Source organism: Acanthisitta chloris, unplaced genomic scaffold (assembly GCF_000695815.1).
Source record: "Acanthisitta chloris isolate BGI_N310 unplaced genomic scaffold, ASM69581v1 scaffold35943, whole genome shotgun sequence".
Taxonomy (NCBI): domain Eukaryota; kingdom Metazoa; phylum Chordata; class Aves; order Passeriformes; family Acanthisittidae; genus Acanthisitta; species Acanthisitta chloris.
In genome coordinates this window covers 17,453-43,636 of record NW_008663882.1, presented here as the reverse complement: position 1 = coordinate 43,636, position 26,184 = coordinate 17,453, and the positions used below count along the sequence as shown (strand labels likewise).

At 37.9% G+C, this 26,184-nt stretch overlaps 1 protein-coding gene across 1 annotated transcript; it reads left to right on the top strand.

Annotated features, from left to right (window-relative positions):
- The first annotated feature begins 1,640 nt into the window (after window positions 1-1,640).
- TCAIM (T cell activation inhibitor, mitochondrial) lies at window positions 1,641-19,825 on the top strand. The gene is made up of 10 exons (XM_009071126.1): window positions 1,641-1,717; window positions 4,983-5,118; window positions 5,632-5,785; window positions 6,675-6,921; window positions 8,517-8,639; window positions 11,352-11,449; window positions 13,095-13,186; window positions 15,102-15,334; window positions 15,830-15,961; window positions 19,293-19,825. The coding sequence occupies exons 1-10, from the start codon at window positions 1,689-1,691 to the stop codon at window positions 19,516-19,518; spliced, it is 1,470 nt and encodes a 489-aa protein (XP_009069374.1). The 5' UTR covers window positions 1,641-1,688; the 3' UTR covers window positions 19,519-19,825.
- Window positions 19,826-26,184: the final 6,359 nt, after the last annotated feature.

Here is a 26,184-nt window from a genome sequence, read left to right as displayed (position 1 = left end):
AGGTCTTCCCTCCGCCGGTTTTCAAAGGAGACTCTTCCAGGGCTGTGCCGTCAATAGTTAACGCTGTCCGTGGTTAAAGCGATAGAGCGTGTCGCGGCACTTGTGTTGTTTTCCAGCCGCGAGGGTGTCGGGTTCGCCCGAGCTTGTTGTTCTGAGCGCTTTGGCGTCGTGTTTATTTTCACACTCTTGTCTTCGTCCTACCCGAAGTGTCCAGCGCAGGTAAACACCTGAAATAGCTCACCTCGGGGCGAGCCTGCAATGTCCTGTGGCCAAAAGCTTTTGCAGAACGGCTGCAACACAATTGATATTTCTCTCTGTGTATCTCTGAAGTGGGTGCAGGAAAAACTTGGTCAAACCCAGGAGATTTTGTGGGTTTTTAGCCAAGCGGTGTACCAGTTCTAAGCAATTAATAGAGCATTTGAAGCAAGGAACAATGTTGTTTTTGTCTGGTTATATAAAGCGTCACCACGGATTAGTGAGATTGTTGGGTTTTTTCCATCCTTTGCCCAAATGCCTGAAGCTAGAATTACAGAGAGAGAAAACTGTTTTATTACCAGGGAGCTTGTTAATGTATTCAGGTTCGTTTGTGATTAGGACTGCTGTTGCAGACACTAGTAATGACATTATTACTGCCTTGCACACCTAGTTGAAAATCAGAAGACAAAAATTATCAAGTATTTTGGGAATATTTTAGCTCGGCATGTGTTTTTTCCTCACATTTTCTGCCTCTAGTAAAATATCTGGTGAGCCACTTACATTCTTGGTTAAGTATATTTGTAGTAGTAAGATGCAGTTTTAATACTCCAAGTGTTTTGCAGAATAGCCGTAGGAACTGTCATGCTGTGCTGGAGCACTCTGATGACTGCTCGTCTTGAGTGCACCTGCAGGCATGTTGTTTTGAAAAGTGTAATAAAAAGTGCGTGAAAAACACATAAAGAGAAAATATATAAGAAAATATTGCCAATAGGAACTTCCCTCATAATCCTGAATAATTAGGTGTATGTTTACACTCTGACATGCTGAGTGGTTTGTCTCCTTTTGCAAAACAGTTGCATGGTGCAGAAGTTACTGATAAAAATTGCTAATTCGTTTTTGTGAATGCCAGCAAACTTTTGATAAAGATTTCCAGGCATCGTTGGATGACAGTGTCATTCCCTTCAGCTTGGTATTATCCTCCCATAAAATATTTGGCATGTACATTTTAATGTATTTTAATATGTTTAAGAGTTTTGGACTCTAATATTTGCATGGAATTACACGAGCTGGTATGTGTTCGTGCTGAAAGAAAGCTTCTGGTTTTTTGCTTTTATAATTTGAAACAAAAACTGAGTGTCAGAGCAGGGAGCGTTTTCAGTAAATAATTTTTAGGGTCTTTTTTTTCTGAACTGGAATATCTTTAAATAGTCATCCTCAAATCAAAATATGGTAACAACTCATAATATTGGCAAGACACGCTGTTATTAGAGGAAACTGAAAACAGTCTTGCACAAAGCTTTAGGTTTTATGTGTGGCTGCTCAATTTTATATTAGTGTTGGGACTTTGAAAGTGACCACCTAAGATTTAGGGATTGTACAGATAAGTAGCAAGGGGAAAATAGACATGTCCATTACTAAACAGGAATTTTTTCCTTTTTTTTAAAGTGAGTTAGTGGATGGCTGAAGTTTGGCTTGACCACTGAGTTGCTGAAATGTTTTGCTGCCTGAGAACCGTGAAAAGGTATGAGACACTGCTGACCTTATTTACCTTCAGCATATGTTTAAGTGTTTGCTTATGACTTGGATATATGTGGAACTGGTTTGGTATTTTTGTTTAATGTTTATTTCTTGGACATTCTCACCTTAACAGCTTGAAGCTCTTGACAGAGCATCCGCAGTTGCAAATCCCCAAAAGCCATATGGTTGTCCTAGAACGAAATTTTAAAAAGGCTCTCAATAAACCAGGGGGCTTAAAATAGCTTAATTATCAGAAAGGAGTGGCCTAAGTGTGAATATGGTATCAAATATACTGCTGCATTATTGAGTTATTGAAGTTCAGTGTCTGAAAATGTGTGACTGTGTCTAACCATGAGCTGAAGTTAACAAAGCTTTTCAGTGCCAAAGCTTTAAGCCAAAAAGTTAAACTTGAGAGAGATGTGAAGAAAAAGAAAGCTGAAGGGAATTATTTAATCAATAAATTAAATCAGTCCTAGAGTGTGATTGCATAATGCTTTCTAGTAGAGATTGTGTTTCATATGGTTCATGAAGTGCAGACGCTGTCCTCGAAGCAGTTATGACCTTGATTTTAATACAAAGCCTTTCTCTGCTCTTCAGATCTAAATGAAGCTCTTGGAACGATCCTTGCTCCTTGTGAGTGAAGCCATAAACATTCTTCTTGTGATTTCTCTCTCTAAATCCATTTTAATTCACTTATTTTGTCACCTCAGTTGAAGGATGCCTCAGAGTTCTGTCTTTCACCTTCAGTGAATGAATTCTTCCTTCTGTCACAGGCTAATTTTGGTCTTTGAGCACTTCTCTTCGAAGCAAGTTCGAAATAGACTTTTGGCTGGAATCCTGAGCCTTCCTACTAGCATGACAGTGTTGTTTAGATACAAAACAAGGGAACTAAAGTTAGCCATACTTGGCCATTTTTCATGTAGAATAACAGATGGAACTTTATGATTAATAAACTCAGAAGTATGATTAATAGTTTCCAGGTATGCTGAACTTTTTTCTGGACTTCTGGAAACAGCATGCGATGTAGCTTGAGAACGGATGTGGGAAATGGTGTACAAATAAGGTGAACAAAGCATTGAGCTCTTCTTCCTCCTAGCAGCTGGGTCTAGGAAGATGTGCATTTCTTTCATGGCTGTTAGTCAAAACTGCTGTCAGATAGGTAACTGGTTAATTTACTGGCTGTTAGTCAAAACTGCTGTCAGATAGGTAACTAGTTAATTTACTTTTTTTTTTTTCTTTGCTGGAAAGATTTTTTTTTTCTTTTACTGTGTTGTGTCCACTTGCTACTAAAAAAGAAAATTAATCCGCTGGGTGTTTTCCTCCTCAGCAAGACAAGTATTATGGTGTTTCCTGATGCAAAATGGTAAAGCATATGACCAAGTGAACTTTTATCCAGTGTGCTTTGCTTCCTTTCTTGCCAGGTCTAGTGGAGGTGTTTTTCCTGCATCACTGAAAAACTGTGGCATGTTCTTGTCACTGAGAGGTGTCACTCCATACAAACATGATACTGCTGTGGTGCCTCACCATCTCATGCTATTTTGAGCAGGATCATGGGCCACAATGATGACTGGTCTTAGAGTCTCTGAGATGTAGCCAGCAAGGAGGTGGAAGTGTTTGCAGTAATACATTTTATCTTTTATTTTAATCTTTCATTTAATCCACACACATGAAAATCGTTAGTCATAATGGATTTGAAATTTCATCAATCTTCTTACATCGTGGGTTTTCTGTCCCGCTTTTCTACAAAAACTTCTATTTTTGACAAGCTGATAAAACCTATTAATTAAATATTTGCCTAGCTCTTGGGCAGAAAACGTTAGGCTGAACTGCTTTCATGTTGGTAATTGAAGAGCTGGAAAGGTTGACACAAAAAAGGTAAAGCAAGGGTCACTGCATCTGCTTGACAACTCAACTGTTGTCATTTACCATTTGCCAAAATGAAAAATACTGCTTATTGTCTGAGCACAAATTTGGGGATTTTTTTTTGTATTTTTTCTTTTTTAAGTAATAAGTCAGGAAAGTCTCACATGTTTGTGTCCAGGATGACTATTTGGTCTGGGATGCTGGACAGACAGCTCTCTGTAAAACAGTCCTGCTAACTATGAAGTTACTTAGTTTTATGTGAATTTGCCTCCGGTCTGCCATATATTTTCCTGTTTGGGATTTGCAGTTTCAATGATACTGTGAGGAGTGAAGCAGCACTGTACAGCTTAACAGAGCAGAATCCCTGCCCTCCTGAGTCACACACTGAAATGAGTGTTAATCACAGAAAACATCCTGTTGAGTCTGTCACCCTGTGAAGTCAGCTCAAAGAGCTGAATATTTACTAACTCGCAGTTTCTTGCTGCTTTTATACATACTGTCTCTCAGTAATTAGTTTACTAAACCTGAACATCACCTTTGAGCTATGGCAGGAAATTTTGGTAGCCTTTATTGCAGACTGTGTTTTTCTTCCCGTGTCAGTCCTCTGTTACATGAGTGTGCTTCTTACAGAACTGTTGTTAAATTTCTGCCCAAGTGCAGCTGTTCAATAATTTTCACTTTCTGTACTCGTAGAACTTCTTCAACTTAACTTTTCCTTCTGATCTTAGGTGAAACAATCCTCTTGTCCTACCACTTGAGGTTTTTTTAGTCCTCCTTTCTTCTAATTCAGTGAAGATAAAAGGGCTAAAACCCACTGTCTTTTTACTTGATGTTTTCTATAAGAGTATGTTTAGGAAAGTAGATTTTATTTTTTTTTTCAGACACAAGTATGTGAAACTCAAATTAATGCAGAGCATCTTGTGACTGAATTGTGGTTATTATTCCAGGGTAAAATTTGATGTTCTTTTGGCACTGCTTGAAAAATCCATGGTTTGGCTTTTTAACTTGGAGGTTCAGAAATAAAAAACATTTGACTCTTAAGAGGAGATTCAGCAATAGCTGCAAAAGTTCCACTAAGGCCAGTACTTGTCATTTGAACTACTTGTCTGGGGAATTTTTGAGACTACTTTGAGAAAGTAGAGGGAAAAGTTACTGTACTTATTTACATGTCTTCAGTCAGCAATTAGCATTCACCATTTCTCAAACTTGTTGGATTGGATCTGCAGTAATACTGCTTTGTGAGTCCCAAGGGGAGAAATCCACAACTCAGGCTTCCAGTGTCAGTTTTAAATGATTGTACTTGCAACTGTGAATGCTTACTCCATTCAGTCACATTGTAGTGGAATTTTAATCAGTCTGTCACTTGATTGGTTGTATCATGCATGAACATGTTATTACTTTATTAGGTTATGTCTGGACAAGATCTTGCTAAAATGTGTTCTTCAGTCAAGAACTTTGTCAGGAGCTGATGCCATCAATGCCCTCAGACCTTTCTATTTTGCTGTACATCCAGATTTCTTTGGCCAGCATCCCAAAGAGAGGGTAAAAATATTTTGATTCTTTCTTTGTGAGTGTTTCATATAACAGGGATGGAAATTTTCTAGTTTTCTGTCTGTCAGAGAGACAAAAGTAGTATTGGAATTTAATATGGTTTTTACCACAGAACAAAAAGATGCACTTCCTTTGATTTTTATCAAGGAAAGGTCCCTCATACATCCATTATTTATTAGTCATATTTTCTAATTGTTAGAAATAAAATACTGAATCCTTCCAGACTCATTTATAATACATATTTCTTTATCACTTTAAAATCCGTGGATTTCTTTAAGCTTGAAATCCTTAAAAGTGGATATTGGAATGTACACAAATGTGTACATATGGACGTCATACAAATTTATTCATGCTGAGAATGTGAACTGAGCTGTGTCACTACCTGTTAAGAGCAACTGGCATTTTGTAAAACCTAATTCTGCATGTAAGAGTAAGAAGATTTAGATGACAAATGGCCAAATTCATCATCTGTATTGTTTGTTGTATGTTTTTGTCTTTAAACAGGAAGTAAATGAAAACTCTCTGAAGAGGTTAAATGGCTACTTGGAAAACCTACAGAAACCAGGATTTCGTTCCTTTAAGCCAACTCAGCTTACTTTTTATGTAAGAGAAAGAGAACCAAACTCTTCTAATGTTCAAGAATCCTTCAGTGCTTCAGGTGCTTTTATATCGTACAGAATGTATCTTCCTGTATTTAAATTCTTGCAGACCATTAGCCTTGTGCAGCCATAACAACTTTTCAACTGCATAAAATCCTGTCAAACCATGAAAATATGTATTAGATCAGACAACTGGGACCATCCCAAGTAATGAAACATATTTAGCTTTAAGAAGCATTGGAAGAATGATGCGTTAGAGTTGAGGTCAAGTTACAGTATGAGGAAGTAAAAAACATAGGTGAATGTAAATGATAATTTTCCTGCTTTTAATACTGTTGTCATGTTTAACTGGAACAACAGTTGGGTCCTTGTCCTTATTGCAGTTACTGTGTAGTGCACAATGTCAGCATACTTGTAGGTCAGTAGGAACTTAGTCTGTAAGTAAAAGCTCTATAACACCTGAATCTTTAATTTACCACGTTGCCTCATCTTTGAGACTACAAAAAAAATTTGTCAAATTTGGAATGTGGCTTTTGATTAATTTTATTCCACATGTTTGTCTCTGGTGTACCAATATACCTTACCTAACAGGTGAATTTTACATACTGTATCCTGGCAATCAAAACATTTGAGCGAATTGTGAGGGACACTAGTGCTAGAAAACAAACTCATACTGTTTTTAAGAAAATAGCAGCGTTATGACCAGTCTACTTAACATAACATTTGAATTGTCATCTGCCCTTGAGTCAAAAGCTTTCTATCAGGGCAGTTAGGCTCAGTAGCTAAGGGATGGGACATAGTTAAACTGCACATGAATTTTGCAGTGAGTACCAAAATAAGTGTCATAATAATTTCCAACTTTCTGTGCCTTGTTGGGGTTCTCGTAAGAGGACAGAAATGTGAATGCTTGTTAAATAGTTTTAAGTAAATAATGCTTGTGTTTTACAGGGTTTCGAGCAGTCAGTTTTACACTACACACCAGGGATCTCCTGAGCACAGTGTTAGATATTCTCAACTCCTGCAGTTTATCGACGGAGCATATTCAGAGTTTGAATGTGAACTCTCAGTCCCAGAAGGAAGCAAAAAGCACAGTGAACAGACCTATCAAATGGGATAAGACTTACTATTCATTTACTGGATTCAAGGATCCTGAGGAGGAGCTAGAACAAGCCCAGAGAGTGGAAACAACTTTAATGTATGTAATGCTTTCATTGAACTGAAGTTTTGTAACCTAAATGTGTCCTACTCTAATGCTGCATTTTTAAAGGCAGGCAGTAAACACTCTGAACAATGCAAAACTTAATTGTCCAACATGTAATTTTATCATGTTTTTCATAATCAAAGAGAGCTCAGAGGAGCTCCTGGGATAATGCTGAGGCATTCTTGTCTCTTTGCCCAGCATTCATGTTTGGTCAATCTAGTTTTGGTTGAACTAGCTTTTCAGATTTGTCTAGTATTGGTGGCAATTCAGAAGGAGACAGAGGTTACACTTACTCCAAATAGCTCCTTACCTCTTGCAGTACTTCAGTAACATAAAACTATATGGCTGCTACTATTGCATTATCACATTCTGATGGGGATGGGAGATAATACATGAAAACTAAGGTTAAAAGGTTTTAATTTGCCTGATACCTAAGGTATCAGGCTGAAATGTTGTTCAGCATGCCAAGCTTAATACTTAAGTCAGTTATAAATACTAAACTTGCATTAAATGTGGTATTAGCAGTAGGTGATTCAAAAAAAATCTGTATGTGCTCATTCTGGGATACATACACATTTTGGGGCCTTGAAAGAGCTTTTTTAACAGTGAGGCTTAGATGCCATTTGAAACGAATGCAGAACTGTGCTGGAAGGATCTTCAGAGCAAAGTGTATATCCCTCATCCTGCACACCACCTGGCAAATAAAGCTACTGTAATATATGCAACTGTAAAACACTTCACTGAGATTTAACACACTAGAGAATATTTTTACTTATTTTTACACATTTACAAGAAATGCCATGAGCAGTTACATATTAACAGTCTCTTTTTAATACATAGCCATTTGGCATTGGGCCTTTTTTTGCTTCTGAGTTTGAATTGTTTTGCTTGGAATACAGTATGAGAATGGAAGTATTAGCTTGTAAAAATAAGAGTATGAAAATAAGCTTATGCTATGAAAAAAAGGCTGAATCTCTTAAAGAGTAACTTTCCTAGAGATAGAATGACCTATATATTGAAATTTTAGGTGTACTCAGTGGGTCATGTTTGCCTGGTTGTGATTATGGCAAAAAAAACTATAAAACTTTGACCTGCTTAATCTATGTTCCTGTCAGCACTGTAAAAGTTACCTAACGTAGCCCTTTAGTACCACCCCTTGTGTTTGATAGTCTACTATGATCACTTTGTTTTGATTTTTTGTTGGATTTTATTGTAGGATGTTTTTTTTCTTATGGCAGATGCATGGAAACTTCTTCCATTAAAGCACAAAGTTCTGAAGCTGCCCCCAAAATACACCTGTCACACCTCTAAGCATTACAGTTTTAACACTGTCAGTGTCTTTTGGTTCAGTTTGATTCCCTAGTCCCCCTCAAAGACATCAAGTGCCAGGTTTTCCTATGTAGATATCTTAAGATGAAGCATTTAGCAATGTCAGTTTGTAGCCTCTATTTTTAAAAAAATCCCTTTACCTGGTAATTTGAAATAAAACATTTATATCAGCAGTAAGAATTCAGTTAGCTGTACTGTTTGCATGAAGAATAATACAGCAGCATGTTTCTACTGTTGAGTATTTTTCCTCTTCTTTTCAGATCGTGGCTGGATGATAATGAAGCAAGTGCAGTAAAAAAGCTGAAAAAAAGTTTGCCACTTAGAAAAGAACTAGAACGTTTAAAATTTGAACTTTCTCATGAACTCCAGCTCTCAGATATCAGGTAATAAATTAGATCGGTTGGACTTGGGTTAAGACAATCAAAGCAAGAAAGTGTTGTCTAATAGTACGCCATGAGCTTTTAAAGGCTTATTTCAGCAAACAGCTATATTTCATGTATGGAAGTGTTATTGCACTGAATATTATTCTAGAAGAATTCTGTTAGGGCAAAAATTTCCTGTTACAATCTGCTCAAAAAGAGTATTTGTACCTAAAAATGTAGGCACCAGTTGAGGCAGACGCATAAGCCCTTGAAATAGGACTATGTGTATGTGTTAGTTTGGGTGTTTTGCTGGTCAAGTTTATTGTTCTTGAAGCCAAGGTAATATCTACAAAGGTAACTAGATTGGCAGTGAAATGCAGCTTTGCAGATAGTACATATTGACATCCTGTGAATGCTTAATAAAAATGTTCTTCTTTCTGGTGTCTTGTTACCCACTCTCCAGAGGAGGAGGAGATTTGTTTGCTTGAAAGGGCTCAGTGCAGTTGGAGATTTTGAGTCTTCAGAATATTTTCCAGAAAATTATTTACAATCCCTTTTTACATTTTGTGCCTTTGAGTGAGGATATTCTGAAGTGAGATATTCAGGATGGGAAAATGGCAGTGAAGGTATTCAACAATTTATGGAAAAATAAACTTTGGGGGATTATTTCAAGGGCAAGTCTGTTAAGTTCTTTTTTTTTTCTTAACCAGGAAAGAGAGAGTTGGAGCTTCTGAAATGATGCTTTTGTCCTTTTACCCTCTAAAAGACCCTGGCTTCCTTTAAGCTGAAGCCAGGTTTTTTTGAACACAATTTCTAATCCTCTGCAACTGAGCTGTGGTGAGGGTTTTTAAGATTCTGAAACAGTCTTGAGTATTAAACGCGGAAATTTGATTTTATTCGTGGTTTATATTTAATTTTCTTAGAGTTTGTGCTTTTAAAATACACTAAAACTGTTGTGTTCCATGAAGAGTTATGAACCTTCCATGAGTTATATTGTTACATTTCAGAGAGGAATGTGAGTGTCAGTAATCCGACAAGGGAATATCTTAATAGGAAACTATTGTGATCCTGCAGCCTAATGCTAGTGTTCACAGAGGTCTGAAAAACATCTAGGTCATTGGCTTTATTCCATGTATAAGTTTAGGACAGCTGAAGAGAAGCTACCTTTTTACATTCCTGTCTGGTGCTACTGGAAGCAAAGTGATATTGCTAGGTAACAGTAAACAGTTGTTTGAATTACTTCTATTATAGAAGATTAAATTGCCTCACAAGTGCTGTGGCCTAGTGCCATTCCCTGCATTCCAAAGAGTTCACCGTCACTGGAGGTTTTTAGGATGAGACTGGATGTGGCACTTAGTGCCATGGTCTAGTAACCACTGTAGAGTTGGACTTGATGATCTTGGAGGTTTTTTCCAACCTGGCTGATTCTATGATTCTGAATGAGGTTTTGCCAGTTAGGTTTCCCTAAGTGAAGTGATGTGGATAGACCCCAGCCAGCAGCTAAGCACACACACAGCCACTCACTCATATACATAGTGGGGTGGGAGGAAGAGAATAGAAGAGCAAAAGCAAGAAAATTTGTGGATTAAGGTAGAAGTTTAATAGGTGAAGCAAAGCTGTGAGTTCAGGCCGAGCAAAAGGAGAAATTGATTCACTGTTTCCTACTGGCAGGCAGGTGTTTATCCCCTTCTGGAGCGCAGAGCCTCAGCATGTCTGATGCTTGCTTGGGGAGACAAATGCTTTAATGAGGGTCTACCTTTCCTTCTGCTTTCCCTGAGCGTTATCACTGCACATGATATATGGTCTTGAATATTCCTTTGGTTAGTTGAAATCACCTGTTCGGGCTGTGTCCCCTCCCTACTTGCTGATGGTGGGGGGCAGCGTGGGAAGAAAAAGTGGAGACCTGGACACTGTGCACAATCACCAAAACATTGGTGTGCTGTGATCACTGTTTTAGTAAAAAATAAAAACCACTGGTGTACTGTACAATAAGGGAATGGTAATTTCCCAGTTTGAGACAGTTTTATATCAGCTAGAAATCTGTAAAAGGGTATATTTTTTCAATACATTGGGACAACTTCACAATTTAAATGCTTTTTGAAATTTACTTAGGAATTTGTCTGATCTGTCTGTGATGGAAAAGATGTCAAGACTATGGGTATTAAAGTCACCAATGTGACACCTGGCTTCTGTATGGTTTAACAAAAATTACTCCACTGTAAAATTATGAATAATGCATAGCAACTTTGCACTGGAATCATAGTAATGTTTTGGGCTAGGTACTCAGAAAAAAGGGCAATGTCCTTAGATACTGTATTTGCTTCTCTGGACAAACATTGCACAGTGTACAAACAAAACTACATTGCTCCACAACTTAACCAAATACAGGGTTGTCTTGCTGTATTCTTACTAACCCCCTTCTCATTGGGGGAAGGATTTTCAAGTTCTGTTCTGTCCACCAGGTTTTATATCGATTTTTTTTCCTGTATCTGCTGTTGGTTTTCTTTGGGGTTTTGGGACTCACTTTAAGAAAACACTGAAGTTTTATTTAGGCTTTTTATCTGTTCAAATAGCACACGACATGGACAGCCGTTCAGTAGCCTTACCTTTTATTAGTGTTGAAGTGCTATTTCATTTGTGTTACAAGGCTTTGAGCTGCCTCTCAGCTTCTGTGGTTTAGGGTTTTTTTAATAATATTGAGAATGAAATGCTTTCCATTATATTTTTCTGTAGGTGGCAGAGGAGCTGGGGTATTGCTCACCGCTGCAGCCAGCTGCACAGCCTGGGTCGCTTAGTCCAACAGCGACCTGAAGTATTAAAGAATGTTAAAGGTATTTCTGTTGCCTGTTTCCTATATCCTAGCACAGTATTGGTTCAGAGATGAGCCCAGTCTTCTGGGACATGGGAGCTCTAGTTCTTTTCACAAATGCTTTTGATAAGTGCAAAAGCAAACTTGCCAGGCTTACTGAAAAGCTGGTGAGAGCTTACATTTTAAGCTACTAGGTATTTTTTTGAAGTGACCTTTCCTTATGGTGTATTTGCTACATTTAGCTGCTAGTTCGCTTCTTAATAAATGCAGACGGAGTGAGTTGGAGGCACTAGACTTAATATTAACTATGAAGGTGAAAAGTCTAGACTTGAACCTGTGAAAGGGTAGAGGAGGTAGTAGTAGATTGTCACTCACGGTAGGTTCAAGACAGAAATTCGAGTAGCTCTCAAAAGAGTCAATATATGGAGGACTTTAAAGTCATATTGTTTCCTCTTCTCATGTGTGTTCATAAACCCCCTATATTAAAGTCTATATTTTCTCAGGAAAATAATAAAAATATTCTGTAAACCTCACCTATCATTCCTTTTATAAAGCTGTTTGACCTGTGGCAGTAGCTGTTTCCTCTAATTGTAGTTCTGCGTTTTATGCCTGTCTGCAGAGACTCAAGTTTTGAGTGGCTTTGATTTGAGGGTCCAGCTAATCCTTTGTCAAAAGACAGAGTAGGTAGGAGAATAAGTAGTAGTTTTAAATTGTATCAGGTTTCAAATTAGTTTCATTTTCTAAGCATGCTGAGGATTTAAAGTGCTAGAGAAGTCTGTCTTGTGAACCTGTTGTAGTCTCTATCTTTGAAGATCTTTAATAATACACTGAGCAAATACCTGTCAGTAATTATACAGGTACAGTTGATCTTGCCTTGGGGTACAAGCATGGACTAGATGCCTTAAAGTTGGCATTGCTCTTTCTTAGGGATTCTGGAAAACTGATTTCTGAGAGCAAGAGCTATTTAAGCTCTGTAGCCTTGCAGATTAATACATCACATTAAGACTTTAGTGGAAGCTTATTTTGATCAATAGTTGCCTGTGCTTTTACCCTAAAAAATACTTGAGGATCTTTGTAGTTCACTTAAAAACCCATACTCAGACTCAAAACTGATTCATCCCCCTAAAAATACACATAGAATTATCCTTTTGTGTTGTCTGTATTCTTTGTTTTAAAAAAAGAGTTAAAACCTAATGTGAAAGTGTTTCTTAGAGCTCACATGTTGCAGAGTTCTGTAGAAGTAGTGTCGAGTGGCTGTGCTCATAGTTCTTTGACCAGCTTTTACCTTATTTATATTTACTATAAGCATCTAGCCTATATTTCCTTCTCTGTACGTGATTCGTACAGATTCTTTGAACATGCTATCTGCTGAGATTTTCTCTTATTTTAAAAGTGTCATAAGAAAAAAGTCCAAGTAACTAAAAGTATATCAAATGCACACAGGGAGAAGGCAAGTGCTAGGTCAGGTTTGTATGACAAAGAATTCTTAAACTGGACTTTTCAAGAATCTCTTTCAAATTCTGAGAATAACAAGAGCAGCTACTCATTTGTGATTGTGCTGCAGTAATATGGTGCTTGTGACATGTTAGTAGCATAGTTAAGTCTTCAGTAATTGTGGGAATGATTGCAGTAACCCAAATTAGTCAAGAGCTTTGTTCAATTTGTAGGACGCACGGTGGTATTTACAGACCGCTCGGGTATGAGTGCGGCAGGTCACATCATGCTGGGGACCATGGATGTTCACCATCACTGGACCAAAGTAAGAAGATTTCAAACTAAATGATAAAGCCTCTTGTCGAACTGAACAGCATTTCTTCAACTGTAACAAAAATATTAGTAGGTGCAGATAACTGATGCATAATTTAAAGCAAACACTTAGCTAATACGTTTAGCATAACTGTCTGCATTGCATTCTGAATTTAATCCTGTGTATGCTGTTACTAACAACAATCTTTGCCAGATATTTACTGCTGCTTTCATTAACAAGTCAGTCCTACTCCTGATTAGATATAAAGAAAACTGATTTGTTATACACTGTTCCAGTCTGTGCAGTGAGCACTGACAGAAGAAGTCATTCCCATGAAGGATTAATGAATATTTTTTCAGATTTTTTTGTAAATATGGGATTTAAAGGAAGTTGTGAACATCATCATTCAATGGCTACTAACCAACCCTGTCACTCTATTTTGTTCTTTTAGGCAGATAATGTGGATGTTGCAGTAATTTATCTGTAGTGACTTTACCAATTCTGCTGCTGCTTGTGTGAAGTTCTGAGTTAACGAGCTTTCTGGCATCTTAAATGAGAAAGTATTATATGCAAAGGAACAAAAATTATATATGTAGTGATATCAGTATGGCACGTAGTTCTATCAAAAATATTTCTTTGTAAAGGAGATAATTGGTAGAAGTTCCTAGTTGGGCATTTCACCCTACTAGAATACCAGAATATTTTATTTTTGTATTCCAATCAGTGAATAATATGAAAAGTTAACACTCAATCTTCTTTATCTGGTGGTGCTTTGCATTTTTGCCTATGTGTGTTTCACTGGGGGGGAAAACAAACCATGGTTTGTTAGTGTGTGCAGTTTACTAAGAACTTAGACTGAGAAACTAGAATTTAATAGAAAACTTTCTACTGAGACTTGAGAGTGTTGATAGTCATTGGAATAAAAGTGTTCTGATTAATACCAAAATAAACATTGTCTTCCTTGAAAAGATAAATGCTTCATCTTTCTAACCTTTGCTGAGGGTTTTTCCCAAAGGGATCATGTATCCACACAAAACACTGTGCAGATAGGACAATGTGTATACTTAGTTGTAGTGATGGTATTTGCTTGGGAGGACAAAGGAGAGATATATATTTGAACCTGAAATAAAAAGCTTTTTATTTTAAAAATGCACTGAGGATCATGTGAAATGTTACACAGAAAAAGTCACTGAAAATCATTATGAGGTCGGTTAGCTGCTTGGATTTTCGAGACCATAATTGTTTGCCCAATTCTACCCCATTTTAGAAAGCAGTCCTAAGTGCTGTTACTTTTTGTGACTAATTACTTAGAAGAAGGAGAATACTGTCCAAGTCAGTCTGTAGAGTGCTTGGTCAGGGGTACAATATTTAAAGGAGTTTTGCTCTATAACAAATGCAAGTGCTGATCCAATAGATTTTACTCTCCTGGGCTTCTAATAAAGAGATTGTTCTGAAATCACTTGACTTGTTCCAACAGCAGCAATTTTTTTGCGTGGAAAATGACATTATAGTAATAACAGGGTCGGTGGTAAGTAGTGACTGCTGTATGAGCAATAGCTCTGCCACTGTAACTGTGGTGATGTATGTTTCAAGTAGGCCTCAGATTATATATGTTTTTATTTGGAACCATTGATTTCTTTATATATAGAGGAAGAGGACATCCATCCATCTTTTTATGGCCTTCTGCTGCTTTTATAGAATAAATACAGAAAATACTTACAAGCTATTTCCATTATATCTTGCCCCAAAATGTGTATACTTGATATTTCTCACTTTTGGTATTCTTTAATTTTCTTTTTTTCCCCTTAGGTTCCATGTTTGCATTGTTAAGTGTCTCTTTTGGAGTTTCTTGAGAGTTTTTTTACATTATTGCAATGAAGTTTTACGCTCTGTGTCTTAGGAAATGTTTGTTTGTGTGTGTGCACAGATTTTCGAGAGATTGCCAAATTATTATAAGCTTCAGAAAAGGCTACTATTCTTGGAAGATCGGATAAGCCAACTTCTGGGAGGCATACAAGTGATATATATTGAAGAACTGCAACCTCTGTTGACTCTGGAAGAGTACTACGAGACTCTGAACTCCTTCTATAATAAACTCCGTGACAGTAGACTGCCTTTTCATCCTCGCAGTCTGCGAGGCTTGCAAATGATTCTGGAAAGGTAGGTGTTTGCAGGAAAGGTTTATTCCTGTTAGAGCTTTTACTCTTTTTTTTTTTTTTTCCTTGCTGCACTGATTATTGCTCTAAGGAGTAAAGTAATATAATCTTGGATTTTCATTATGTCAAAGTCTTCTTGGTTTTGAAGGTTTTAAGTGCATTTTTATGGGTTAAGAAGGAATCAGACTGAAGAAAATCCTCCTTAATTTCATTCAAGTTGGACTCAAAGTTCTGTCTTTATTTTAGTGTTGTGCTGGGTTTTTGCTGCCATGCTGGTGTTTTTTTCAGTGTTGTTGACAGGTTGCTTTCGGCATGTAGTTTTTAAAAAGCATTATGTATTGTTTTTCTGTAGTCTCAGGGACCAAACTTGATTAATTTTTTAGCAGTTGTTCTGATTGTGATTACTTTCATCTTCAGGATTCATTCTGAAATTAATTCATGTAAATACCTGCATAGAAGAAATTTTACCTTGTGCTTTGCTTTCATTGTGTTTCCTTAGTGACAGATATGCACCAAGCTTACATGAATTTGGACACTTTACAATCCCAACGGTCTGTGATCCAGCAACCCTTCAATGGTTTATTTTTGCCAAAGCACAGGAAGCAAGAGAGAATCTGAAAAGAAAGGAGGAGTAAGTGTTCATGTGACTTGATGCATTTAGCTCATTAAAATCTTTGCATGTCATGTGTTTTATTTGGAGGAGGAGAACTTTGAAGAATGTATTTCATGCTTTTTTTGATGGAAAAAACCCTTTTGTTTATAAATCAGAACTCTACCAATCAACTTTGCTAAAGAAAGAATTACAGCATTCAGTGAATGCAAACAGTTATTAGGAAATACTCTCCTTCACCTTGTAGAAACAGTTGTACTTTATTTGGAAATAAAAGATCTTTGCTTACAAACCATAGTTGCATAGTTCTTTTCCAATTAGTTCCCCGAAGGAGAGGTAGGTTTTTTAAGGAAGGCACCTTTTTATTGTATAAGAAAAACAACAAACTTCTATTAAAGTTAATTGCAATGAGACAAGAAAGCAGTGAAATGTAAACTAAAAATAACTGAGCCTGACTAGACAATTATTATTTATAGTTGGTCAGTTAGTTGAGAAAAAGATTAGTTAGCTCCTAACAAGGAGAAGAAAAAAATACCAGAATAAAATGATGAGTGAAATACCTCCTTAGTAGTGAGACGAGAGAGATTACAATAGCGAGTCACAGCACCATACTTAATATTAAATCCATGCTTTGTAATATCCATCAGAAGTGTAAATTTGGTTCTTGACCTTGTATGCTGTCTGTGTCTTTGAGGATGAAGTAGAGATACTGGGGTTTTCTGAGTAAAATACTCTGATAGGTAGCTGGGTGGCACTGTCCTTTTGGAGGTTGTTACTGCAAGTTTATTTTTCTGCTTTGGAAAGCTCTTAATGAGTTGCTGAAGTATCATGCTGTCATGAGTGTATACGTGATGTATAGATCGAGATTTTTTTTCTGTGAAGTTGTTTTAGGCATGAGTTGTGCTGAAGGCTTTCTGGTTTTAGCTCTGTCAATACTTCATTACTTGAGAGGATGTGTTTTGGAAGTAGATTTCAATAAAACATCATTTGTTGGAATTTTTCTGTAACCCTAGTCCAGTTTTGAAGTTAGATTATTTTTTGCCATATGAATTATAAGTACTAAATAGCTCTCTATGTAGCTGTTCACATGTGACAGCTGGGAAAGTATTGTCTGTAGATTCTGGGAGGGACATAGCAAATGTATGCATTTGTATCTGAGTAATTCACTCTTCAAAAAATCTCACACTACTGCACTTCATGAAGACACTAATCCAGAACTCAGGGCCTGCCCTCAGTGTACAAGCAGCTCTGATGTAAGAATGTAAGAGCCAAACTACATAGCTCTTCTGTTGTGTGCTGGGTGATTACTGGTTTGTGTGCTTATATTGTCAAACGGGGCAAAAAATTGACCGAGCTGTTTGACTCTACACTCCTTCCCACTTTCTGACCAACGACACTTCAACAAAGGCTTGAAGCTGGAAACATTATCTCATGTTAAGAGCATTCAATAGATCTTTTTTTTTTCCCCCCTCTTTATAGTCTAATTATTTTTTGAGCTGATTTTTACTTTGTGGCATGGTTGAATTATATATAGCATGTGTGTATGCAGGAGAGAGATGTTCTGTGTTTTATAGACCCGCAGCCTGATTATTTCATTTGTCATTCTCTGGTTCTTGTGTGATAGGAAATACAAAACAGTCATTCTGTATTAATCGCCTCTGCTTCTTTTCTTTTTGTCGTATTTCCCCTTAGTTGTCTTTTATTGAAGCTGAAAGCTCCTTTTCCACTTAATGCTTCCTTGAACAGGACTCATTCTATTCTTCTGATTTTCCTTAGTCTCCTGTGGTGGTTACAGGGGCCCTGAGATAAAGGAAAATAGCTTGAGGTGCACTGGATTTACTTTGCACATGCAGTTGAATGATTTATATGCAGTAACTAGCATAACATATCTGGAATTCTGAATGACCTGAAGCACAGGGAAGTCCAAACACTGCTGCTCTAGAAGGTTGTATTATCTATGTGGATAATGTCAGTCTTCCAGTAATGCAGGATTTAGTATGAACCTGCTCCTCCTTCCCCTGCTTTTGTAAAGCACCAGTTTGTACTGTAATAGATGTGTAAGCCTCCTTGTGGAAGTGACTGAAAATAAACCTGCAGTTCTCACTGTGTGCGGCTGACTTGAATTCCTTCAAGGCAGCCTGCAGTTCCACAGAGCAGGAAAGCTTGGTGCCTAGGTATTAGGGAATGCACTCAGGAGGGTCTGTAGAGAGGGCAGGTTTGCTCTAGGTTAACTCACTGGCTCAGTTCATCCCTGACTGCCAGAGCCGGGCTGGGCTCTGATACAGCAATCTGAGTGCCTGAGCAGGGCATAGTGCCATGCAAGAGATCCATACACAGAGATCCGTACTGAGCTCTGCAAAGAGTGGTGCTGAGGCCCTGCAGTAGTGTTTTTGTGTGAGCCGAATAGTCTCGGTGCGTAGCTGGGGCTGCTTCACATCCCACCGGCTCTGCAGATGTGTTGCTGCTTTGTAGCTCCTCCCCTGCCCCCTCTGTGTCCTAGGGCAGCAGTGGTGCTCTTTCTGTAGCCAAGCTGGCTTGGAAGTATAGCTGTGTTAGCGTGGCATAGTGCCTGAGCTGGTGAGGCTTGCACAGCCTGAACTGTCTCTGCATTAGGTGATCAGTCACAGCTCCAGTGACTCTTAATTAATTCTGTGCATTAATTTTATTTCTGAGTAGTCTGAGTTTGCCACACAGTGTCTTATCACTTTGGGGTGAAGGGGAAAAGAAAATCATCTGCAAGCTATGAATTCAATATTTGTAGAATCATTTAGGTTGGAAAAGACCTATAAGGTCATCAGATCCAACCAGATCCACATAATTCTGCAATTAGGAAGCTATTAATACATTTAATACGCATCAGTTGGCTATACCTGTCAACTGTTGGTTTTGATGACACACAGAGTACTGGTCTAATTAAAAGAGAGCAATTATGAACACAATTTTCTGCTTAAAAGTTACACTTGCAAGGTTATTTAGGTACTTTGACCCCTTACAATAAAAATGGAGCCTCGTAGGACTTTTACTTCGGTATTTTTTCCCTGTCACTCAGTGAACAAAAAGATGTGGTGCAGGCTTCAAATGTGGCTCTGTGGGCATTCTGTTGCCCATAGTCATGAAAGAATGTTCAGTGTGACCTATGAGGTAGACACAGGTATCAACCTGCACAAAAGTCTCGACCGTACCATAGCTGTACATGAATTGGCACCTTTGTTTGCATGCATGTAACCTACTTATTATTTTTTGGTTTAATGTATATTCAGTATGCATTGAAATGCTTATTTCAAGATGTTTTGGGATTTTTTTAAGAGATTAAGTTCTAATTTTGTCACTGTGTGTTGTCTTCATTTTCTAGGATGTTGATTACAGAAAAAGAGCTAATTGATACCTCCACTGAGAAATTTTCTTTGGATCGTCTGTATAAGGAACCAGGAGTTTCCAGTGCACAGATGATAGATTGCTGTAAGCGGCTGCTGGAAGAATCCTTGCCCTACCTACAAGGCATGCACCTTTGCATTTCACATTTCTACTCTGTGCTGCAGGATGGAGACCTGTGTATACCTTGGAACTGGAAAAACTGAGGGATGTATCTGATAATCAGATGAATTGTTTATTTTCTGTAAGAGGCTATAAATATGAATGTTTTTAAGAGTAAATTATTTAAATCTGTATTTTGATATCAGTATTCAACCCACAAATCTTCTTCCAGCTGCTGCTCAAGAAGGATTAAGTCCTAGACAATTTGCACAATGCTCAGTATTGGTAGTTCTGGGAAATACATGTGTACATTATCCATGCTACTGTAGGAGTCCCAGTGTATGGTAGCAGTTGTAAACCTCATTTTTGTAGTGAATTATGAAAATACATTAAATTGCAAGTCTGCAAAAATGTGCATGTGTATTTTTAATATACATTAATATTGCCAGATGGATAATCTTAAATAAAGAGTGTGCTAGTCCAACCAGATATTACATGTTATCTTAAGGGGTTCATCAAATGCAGAAGTTATCTGGAGGCAATATTGGCATTTCATATTGCTGCATATTATTGAATTAGAGAAAAAAAAGGGAAAAAAATTCTACAGTAGAGTTTCATATGCTGGTTCAACATTTGTTGCCTTATAATTCCAAAAGATGCCAGTTGTACTGTCTGCAGTTACTGTAAAGCAGATGTCATTCTCTTTTTGTTTTCCAGTATTTGCTCCATAAATACAGACAATCCTCTTTGCTTACACTATAACAGATTGCAAATCCCATTCACAACACTTAAAACCTGAGTAGTTTACTGTGACATCTAAGGAAAGGAAGCATTGATTTGTGTGGGATTGTCTGCAAGAGTAAGTACTTCTCAGTAGGAACAAGGAGTTTGCAGTACAGTGAACGTGGATCTTTACTGGTACTTCATCTCATTTGTTTTCAAGGAATAAAGTGTGAACGCATGTCAACACTTCTTCATTGTCATACATGCCAAGATGCATTTTGGTATTTGGACTACTACTTTACAAAGTATCTTTTGAGAAAGACCAACTGCTTAATGTTTCTGAACTTGAATTCACTATAACTAGCAAAAAAAAAAAAAGGAATTGTCAAATGCATACTTGCCTCCTATTTTTATTTGTATTGAGCAGGGAAATTCTTGTGGTTCCCTGTTCTCGCCTGTTAAAAGGCTCAGTGTCAAGTTGGTTATTATGTTACCAAACTTAAAAAAACCCCACTAGGATCTCAAACATGTCTGTTTCAAAAGATCGAGGCAGAAGTTGTGACCTTCTTAGGCCTTTAATTCAGGCAAATTACTGGCAATTCTTGTACAGGTTGTGAAGATCAGTTGATAGCTTCTTCTAAGTAATTAACCTGCATTGCACATTACGTCCCTTGCTCCATCTAGCATTCATGATACTGCCAGTGTCCCAGCTCTGCTAAGCAAGTGGGCCAGTCCAGTCCGTTGTAGCCCAACAATATTCTGTGTAACAGCTCTTTGGAAGGAGAATGTCTTCAGGAATAAACACTGAGTGCAATAGCGGGGGGGGGTTTCTTGCTTGAATTGGATGACCCCTTACAGATCTTGAGGCAAGAAGCAGCTGTGCAGTTTGACTGTAGAGGAGATGATAAAAAGTCTGAGGGAAGGTGAGTGGATGTAATCAAGAGCCTGATGCAATCTTGTGAGGACTGACACAAACTGCAGCAACTACACCTTCTCTTTGTGGCGCAGAAAAGGCAACTAGAACTGGCTGGAGATGGAGAAGACATTAAAGAGCTTTTATGAAATAGAGCATGGAATGTTTCCACAAGTAAATGGGGCAGTGGAGCCCCTGACCTGGAATGGAGGTTGGAGTAGGCAAAAGGGAACAGGACTGAGGTTAAGTGTGAAAGCACTAAAAGTAGTTGCTGTTAAACATTTCTAGTCTGGGATAGAAGAATGGGGAGGGGGGAAGGGGAAGGTAAATTTAAAGTACATGTAGGTATTTATTTTTGCATGTTTGACTTATTTTCAGGACTGTCACAAAAGTAGCAGAATAATCTATTCAGGTAAATGTATATGGGTTAAATCTGTCAGAATTACATTTTGCTTTCTGTCATTTTAATATGGTGGGAGGGGGGAAAAGGTTTCGAATTCTGCAAATCTCTTGTTACAACAGCAGGGTGGAAACAGATGATGATTTGAAACTTGTGTTTTTAAACAGCTCAGAACTTCTCCAGTTCTGTTCTACAGACTGTGCTGTCACCTCATTGTGGAAATAGATTTGAATGAGCACTAACATCTACTGTAGTTTTTTTCAGTACAACATTCTGGTTTGCTCTGTGACCAACAGTAAAAAACATGCTTGGTATAGTTTCAAAAAGTGTCCTCTTTAAAAACATCCTAATTTAAATTAGGTGGAGTTGTTGTCTTCCTGATTTAATCACCTTTGTTTGGCTTAGACTTTAGGTTTTCTACAGTGTAGAAATTTGCAACAAACATTTGAAAGATAAGTAAGAAACTCTACTAGCGATCAAAGACTTGAAACGTGTGTTGGTCATCCGTCATGAGTCAATAAACCGTGATGCCCAGATCGTGTCATTCAGCCTCTGAGATTGGTTTAGTATTTTAGTGCAGCTGCCACAATGAAATTCAATGCCAGATTCAATGCTAGAATAAAAGAGATGGGGGCTTGAGACAAGATTTATCACCTTAACAAGTTATTTTGATGCTGTTTAATACTGTGACCTTGAGATGCAGGCATGGGCAAATAGCATTTTTCGTTTTGTCAGGTTTCAGCATAACATTTTTGGATATCAGTTCTGTATGAATTCCAGTGTTGCAGGCTCCTGCCTGTCTTTTAACAGCTGTATATGAAAATTGCATGAAGTTGCATGCAATAATGCCCATTTTGTCATTGTTCTTGTGCTCATTAACTGCTGTGATCCGGTCTCCAACACTAGCAGACTTGTGTCCATGTTTTGTGAGACGTTCAAAATGTTGATAATGAATCTTGAGGAAGACTTAAAAAGGAGAAGTCTTCCAGAAGGTTAGAGCTGATGTATCAAAACATCCCAAATTCATCAGAGCTCTTCATGGGGAATGTAAATCTTAACTAATTTGTGTACATCACAGCTAAAAAAAACATCTTTCTGAAGAAACTGGAAAGAAAATCAACCTGAAATTTTTAATCTTAAGAATTTCCAGCTGCCTTTCTGAGAATTTATAGTATTTGTCTGAACTGGGTTATCTCTGATTCCTTGGACATATGCATGTACTCTATGCATGTAATATGTGTACCCAGAGATAAGACTTTCCTAATATTTTTCATAAGGTTAACATTATGCAGATTTGTAATAGAGAAGGGCAGGGTTATTGGTTTGGGTTTTCTAATTTAAAAAAAAAGGGTATTCTAGCTGAGAAAGAGAAAACATAGCTGTAAATACAGTAAAAACATTCATTTTAAAAATTCAGGGAGGGAGGTCATCGTTTGCAGTTGCATATAAATACTGGAGTAATTTGCCTTAAAAATAAAAGATTAAAAGCTGTGATCTTGATTCTGTGCATGGAAAAACTGTCTAGATATCTCCCTGGAAGGCCCTGTTAAAACTACAGTATATTCTGAAGTAACAGAAAAATAATCTCGATTTACAGTTTGTCCTTTTCAGCTACATATTCCTTACACGATTGCTTAAATGCTGAATTATTTAGTACTTCATTTTTGCTAAATCCTCCGATGGGGCACTGTGTCTAAGTAGCCAGACTGATTGATTATGATCTCAGTAATGTCTTTAAAACAAAAACCTTTAGAAGATATTTTATTTAGTAGAGCTGAAATTTAATATTTTCTTGCCAGCTTTTATATTCTGAAAGTGTCTTTTCTGTGAATTTCTATTTCCATAGCTTTTGGCTATTGTGTGGCTCCATATTTTAGCAAGTTTAAATGATTTTTTAACCCTTCTGCTTTTCCTAGCACAGGTTTAAATTAGCCTTGTCTATGTTGTGGACTGTGCTAACCACAGACCCCTTCAACATGCCTGAAATTTAGCTGCTTAACCTCTTTGTAAACTTCTCTTGGATTTTAACAGGGAATAAGGTTTTGGAAAAGTGAGAGCAGCCAAAGCTTATGCCAAATATAACGTCTGCAATGACAACGTGAAATGGTGTTAAACATTGAGGTTAGATAAAAAGAGCAGGGTTAATTTCCTTCTTATTTAGTACCTACATCCCTACCTAGCTACTCAGGAGAACACAAGGCAATTTACTGTAGCTTAAGATACCAGGCAGCTTTAATTTCTTTTTGATTGTTTCTCTTTCATCATCTGCTTTGTCACTTGATTTTTATATGTTGCAGGGACATAGTTGAGCAGACAGCTAATGCCTGTGGTAGCTGTGTGCACCCTCTCTCTGTAATGGGATATTCTGGGACCATTTACTAAAAGCAGCAATCGGATGAGAACCTCATGTCCTCCCTCAAGACAGCTCTGTGATCTGGCGGCCACAGTTCAAGATCAAGGCATTTCCTTGATAGTGCTTTGTCCAACCCACACGTTATTTTACCCATCGGTTTGTCATGCTCCTGGGAACTTCTCATTCTGAGTTGTGGTTTTGGTTTTTTTTTATGACTTGTTTCAAGTTCATTGAGTCAGTGGGTCATAGTTGTAGAGCGAGTTTTTGAATCTTGCTTGTGTTATAATCCAAGGGCATGATTAACTCCTATTTTCAGCTTGCATTGATTTCAGACAGTCCATCAAGACAGAGCTGTAACCTTCATACAATGCTAAAAAAAAAAAAAAAGAGTAAATGCAAATCCTCCAATTTCACACTTAATTAAAATTGCTATCAAGTACCTAACAAGGAGCACCACATCTGACTTTAATTTGATTTCTCTCACCAATTGGCAGCCGAGGCAGCATCATACAGAGACTGTATGATTTGGAGCTCACCCTGCCAGCAGGGATCTGTGAAGGTGACATCTCAGAGAAGCAGAGCTACCCAGGGTGAGTCAATGTTGCCTTCATTAGGACTGTCTATGTAGCCCCAGGGGAGGACACTTGATCGAAGCAACCACTTAGGTGGAGTGGCCTGAGGAGCCCTACTCGTGTGAAAAAACAAACAAGTCTCCACAAAAACAAAAGTGAGAAATGGTGTTTCTGAAACTGCTACCCAGCTGTGTAGCAGTGCTGACAGAGTTAACAGCTTATGGTGTTTTAAGCCAATTCTCTGATGCAGTTTTGCACACTTCAAATAAGGGAAGATTCCTGGAGGATGGCACTGTTGTCTTCAAAATGGTCAACCCATATAGCCAGGTGATATTTGAACACTGGGCCGTTAGTGTATTGCATGAGCAGATGCACATTCCTCTCTGTTTAATCTTTGATCTTGCAAGACCTTTCTCTAAAGGTCACAAAGAGTTAATCTAGATGTGACTAACCAGTTCACAAAGGTTTTAGCAACAGGGAATCTTGTCTTGGTCAGTATTTGTATGGTGCCTGGAATAGCTGAGTCTCTTACCCTCTGTATTATCAGAAAAAAAAATCAAATTAATGAATCAGAATTTAAAAGCTTGTATGATTGTAAATGTTTTTTCACTGCTCAGATCTTTGTTGTGCTGGTATGACAGATTTTGGAGGGAAAACAAGCTGTGCTGTAAATTGAGGGATGTATGTGCATTCTGATTTTAGCCAAAAATCTGTGCTGGAGCCCAAGATCCCCTATCTTCATTTTGAAGTGGTGAAAAGTGGGTGGGACAAAAGGCCCTGCAGGTCTGAACCCCTCCTGGCCAAAGTCAGGACCTAAAAAAAAATAATTACATATATATATTTATGTCTTTCTTGCTACTGTATGGTTCTTTCCATTTTTAATGGGTATGAAAACCATAACTGTAATCTTCTGGCAAGAGCCACATTTTATCTACAATATATGCTCTGGTCTGAAAATTAGGGAAAGGAACAACCAGGTTTAGGATTGCTGCAGCTTGGCACTTAGAGTTGTCGCCTGCCTCCTTCATAATACAGTTTGCCATGACCAGCACTGAATAGCAGATCTAAAGAGCAGGTTCCAGGTGAGATTTCTAGGTATAATTTCATAGCATATCCCTAGCTGGCTGACAGCCCTTTGAAAGCCACTGAGACCTTATTGCAGTTGCAGGTATCTTCAACAAGTCCTAGCAGACCTTCTCTGCTCACAGGGAAGCCTTGAAATTTAATTATGTCTTCATTTGAAAAATCTCCTATGAAAAGATGCTCTCTCATCCAAGCAAAGCTGTGTAAGTCTGTATAGTGTAGTACACCTGCATAGCTAGTTGGCACTAGAAGTTTCTTTCAGAGAAGGAAGAAACCTAGCTGCTCTGGCTAGGTACATGTGTCCTGAATTTCTCCTTCGTCATGTTAGCCTTGGTAGGTACAAATCACAGACAGGTTTATTCTAAATGTCTGTTCAAAAGTGGGTTAGAAGAGAGAGCATGAAGGGATTGGGTGTTGAGCACATCTCCGTTTTCCTCCATCCTTTTCTCCATTTGTCATCTCAAACACTAGTGAGGCTTCTCCACCTTGAGTGAGCATGGACCATTGGCTCCATGGTGACAGAGTTTGTCAAGAAATTACAAACCAGGGTTTCCAAAACTGCTTGCTGCTTCTGTAAAAATAAAAGCTGCACTGGGTACAGGCTGTTACACTGTGTCTTAAACCCTCATGCTCCATCATAACACTCCAAAATGTGCTCTACCTGCCTTCAAATACGTTGTTGCATTCTCTCCTCTCCATGATAGAGACTGTAGAGATTCTATACAA

Excerpts from the sequence above, each read along its gene's own strand:
- TCAIM (XM_009071126.1), top strand. The coding sequence starts at position 1,689 with ATGTTTTGCTGCCTGAGAACCGTGAAAAG. Across the intron at positions 11,450-13,094 it reads AGTATTAAAGAATGTTAAAG|GACGCACGGTGGTATTTACA; the intron begins GTATTTCTGTTG and ends TTCAATTTGTAG. Across the intron at positions 15,335-15,829 it reads TTGCAAATGATTCTGGAAAG|TGACAGATATGCACCAAGCT; the intron begins GTAGGTGTTTGC and ends GTGTTTCCTTAG.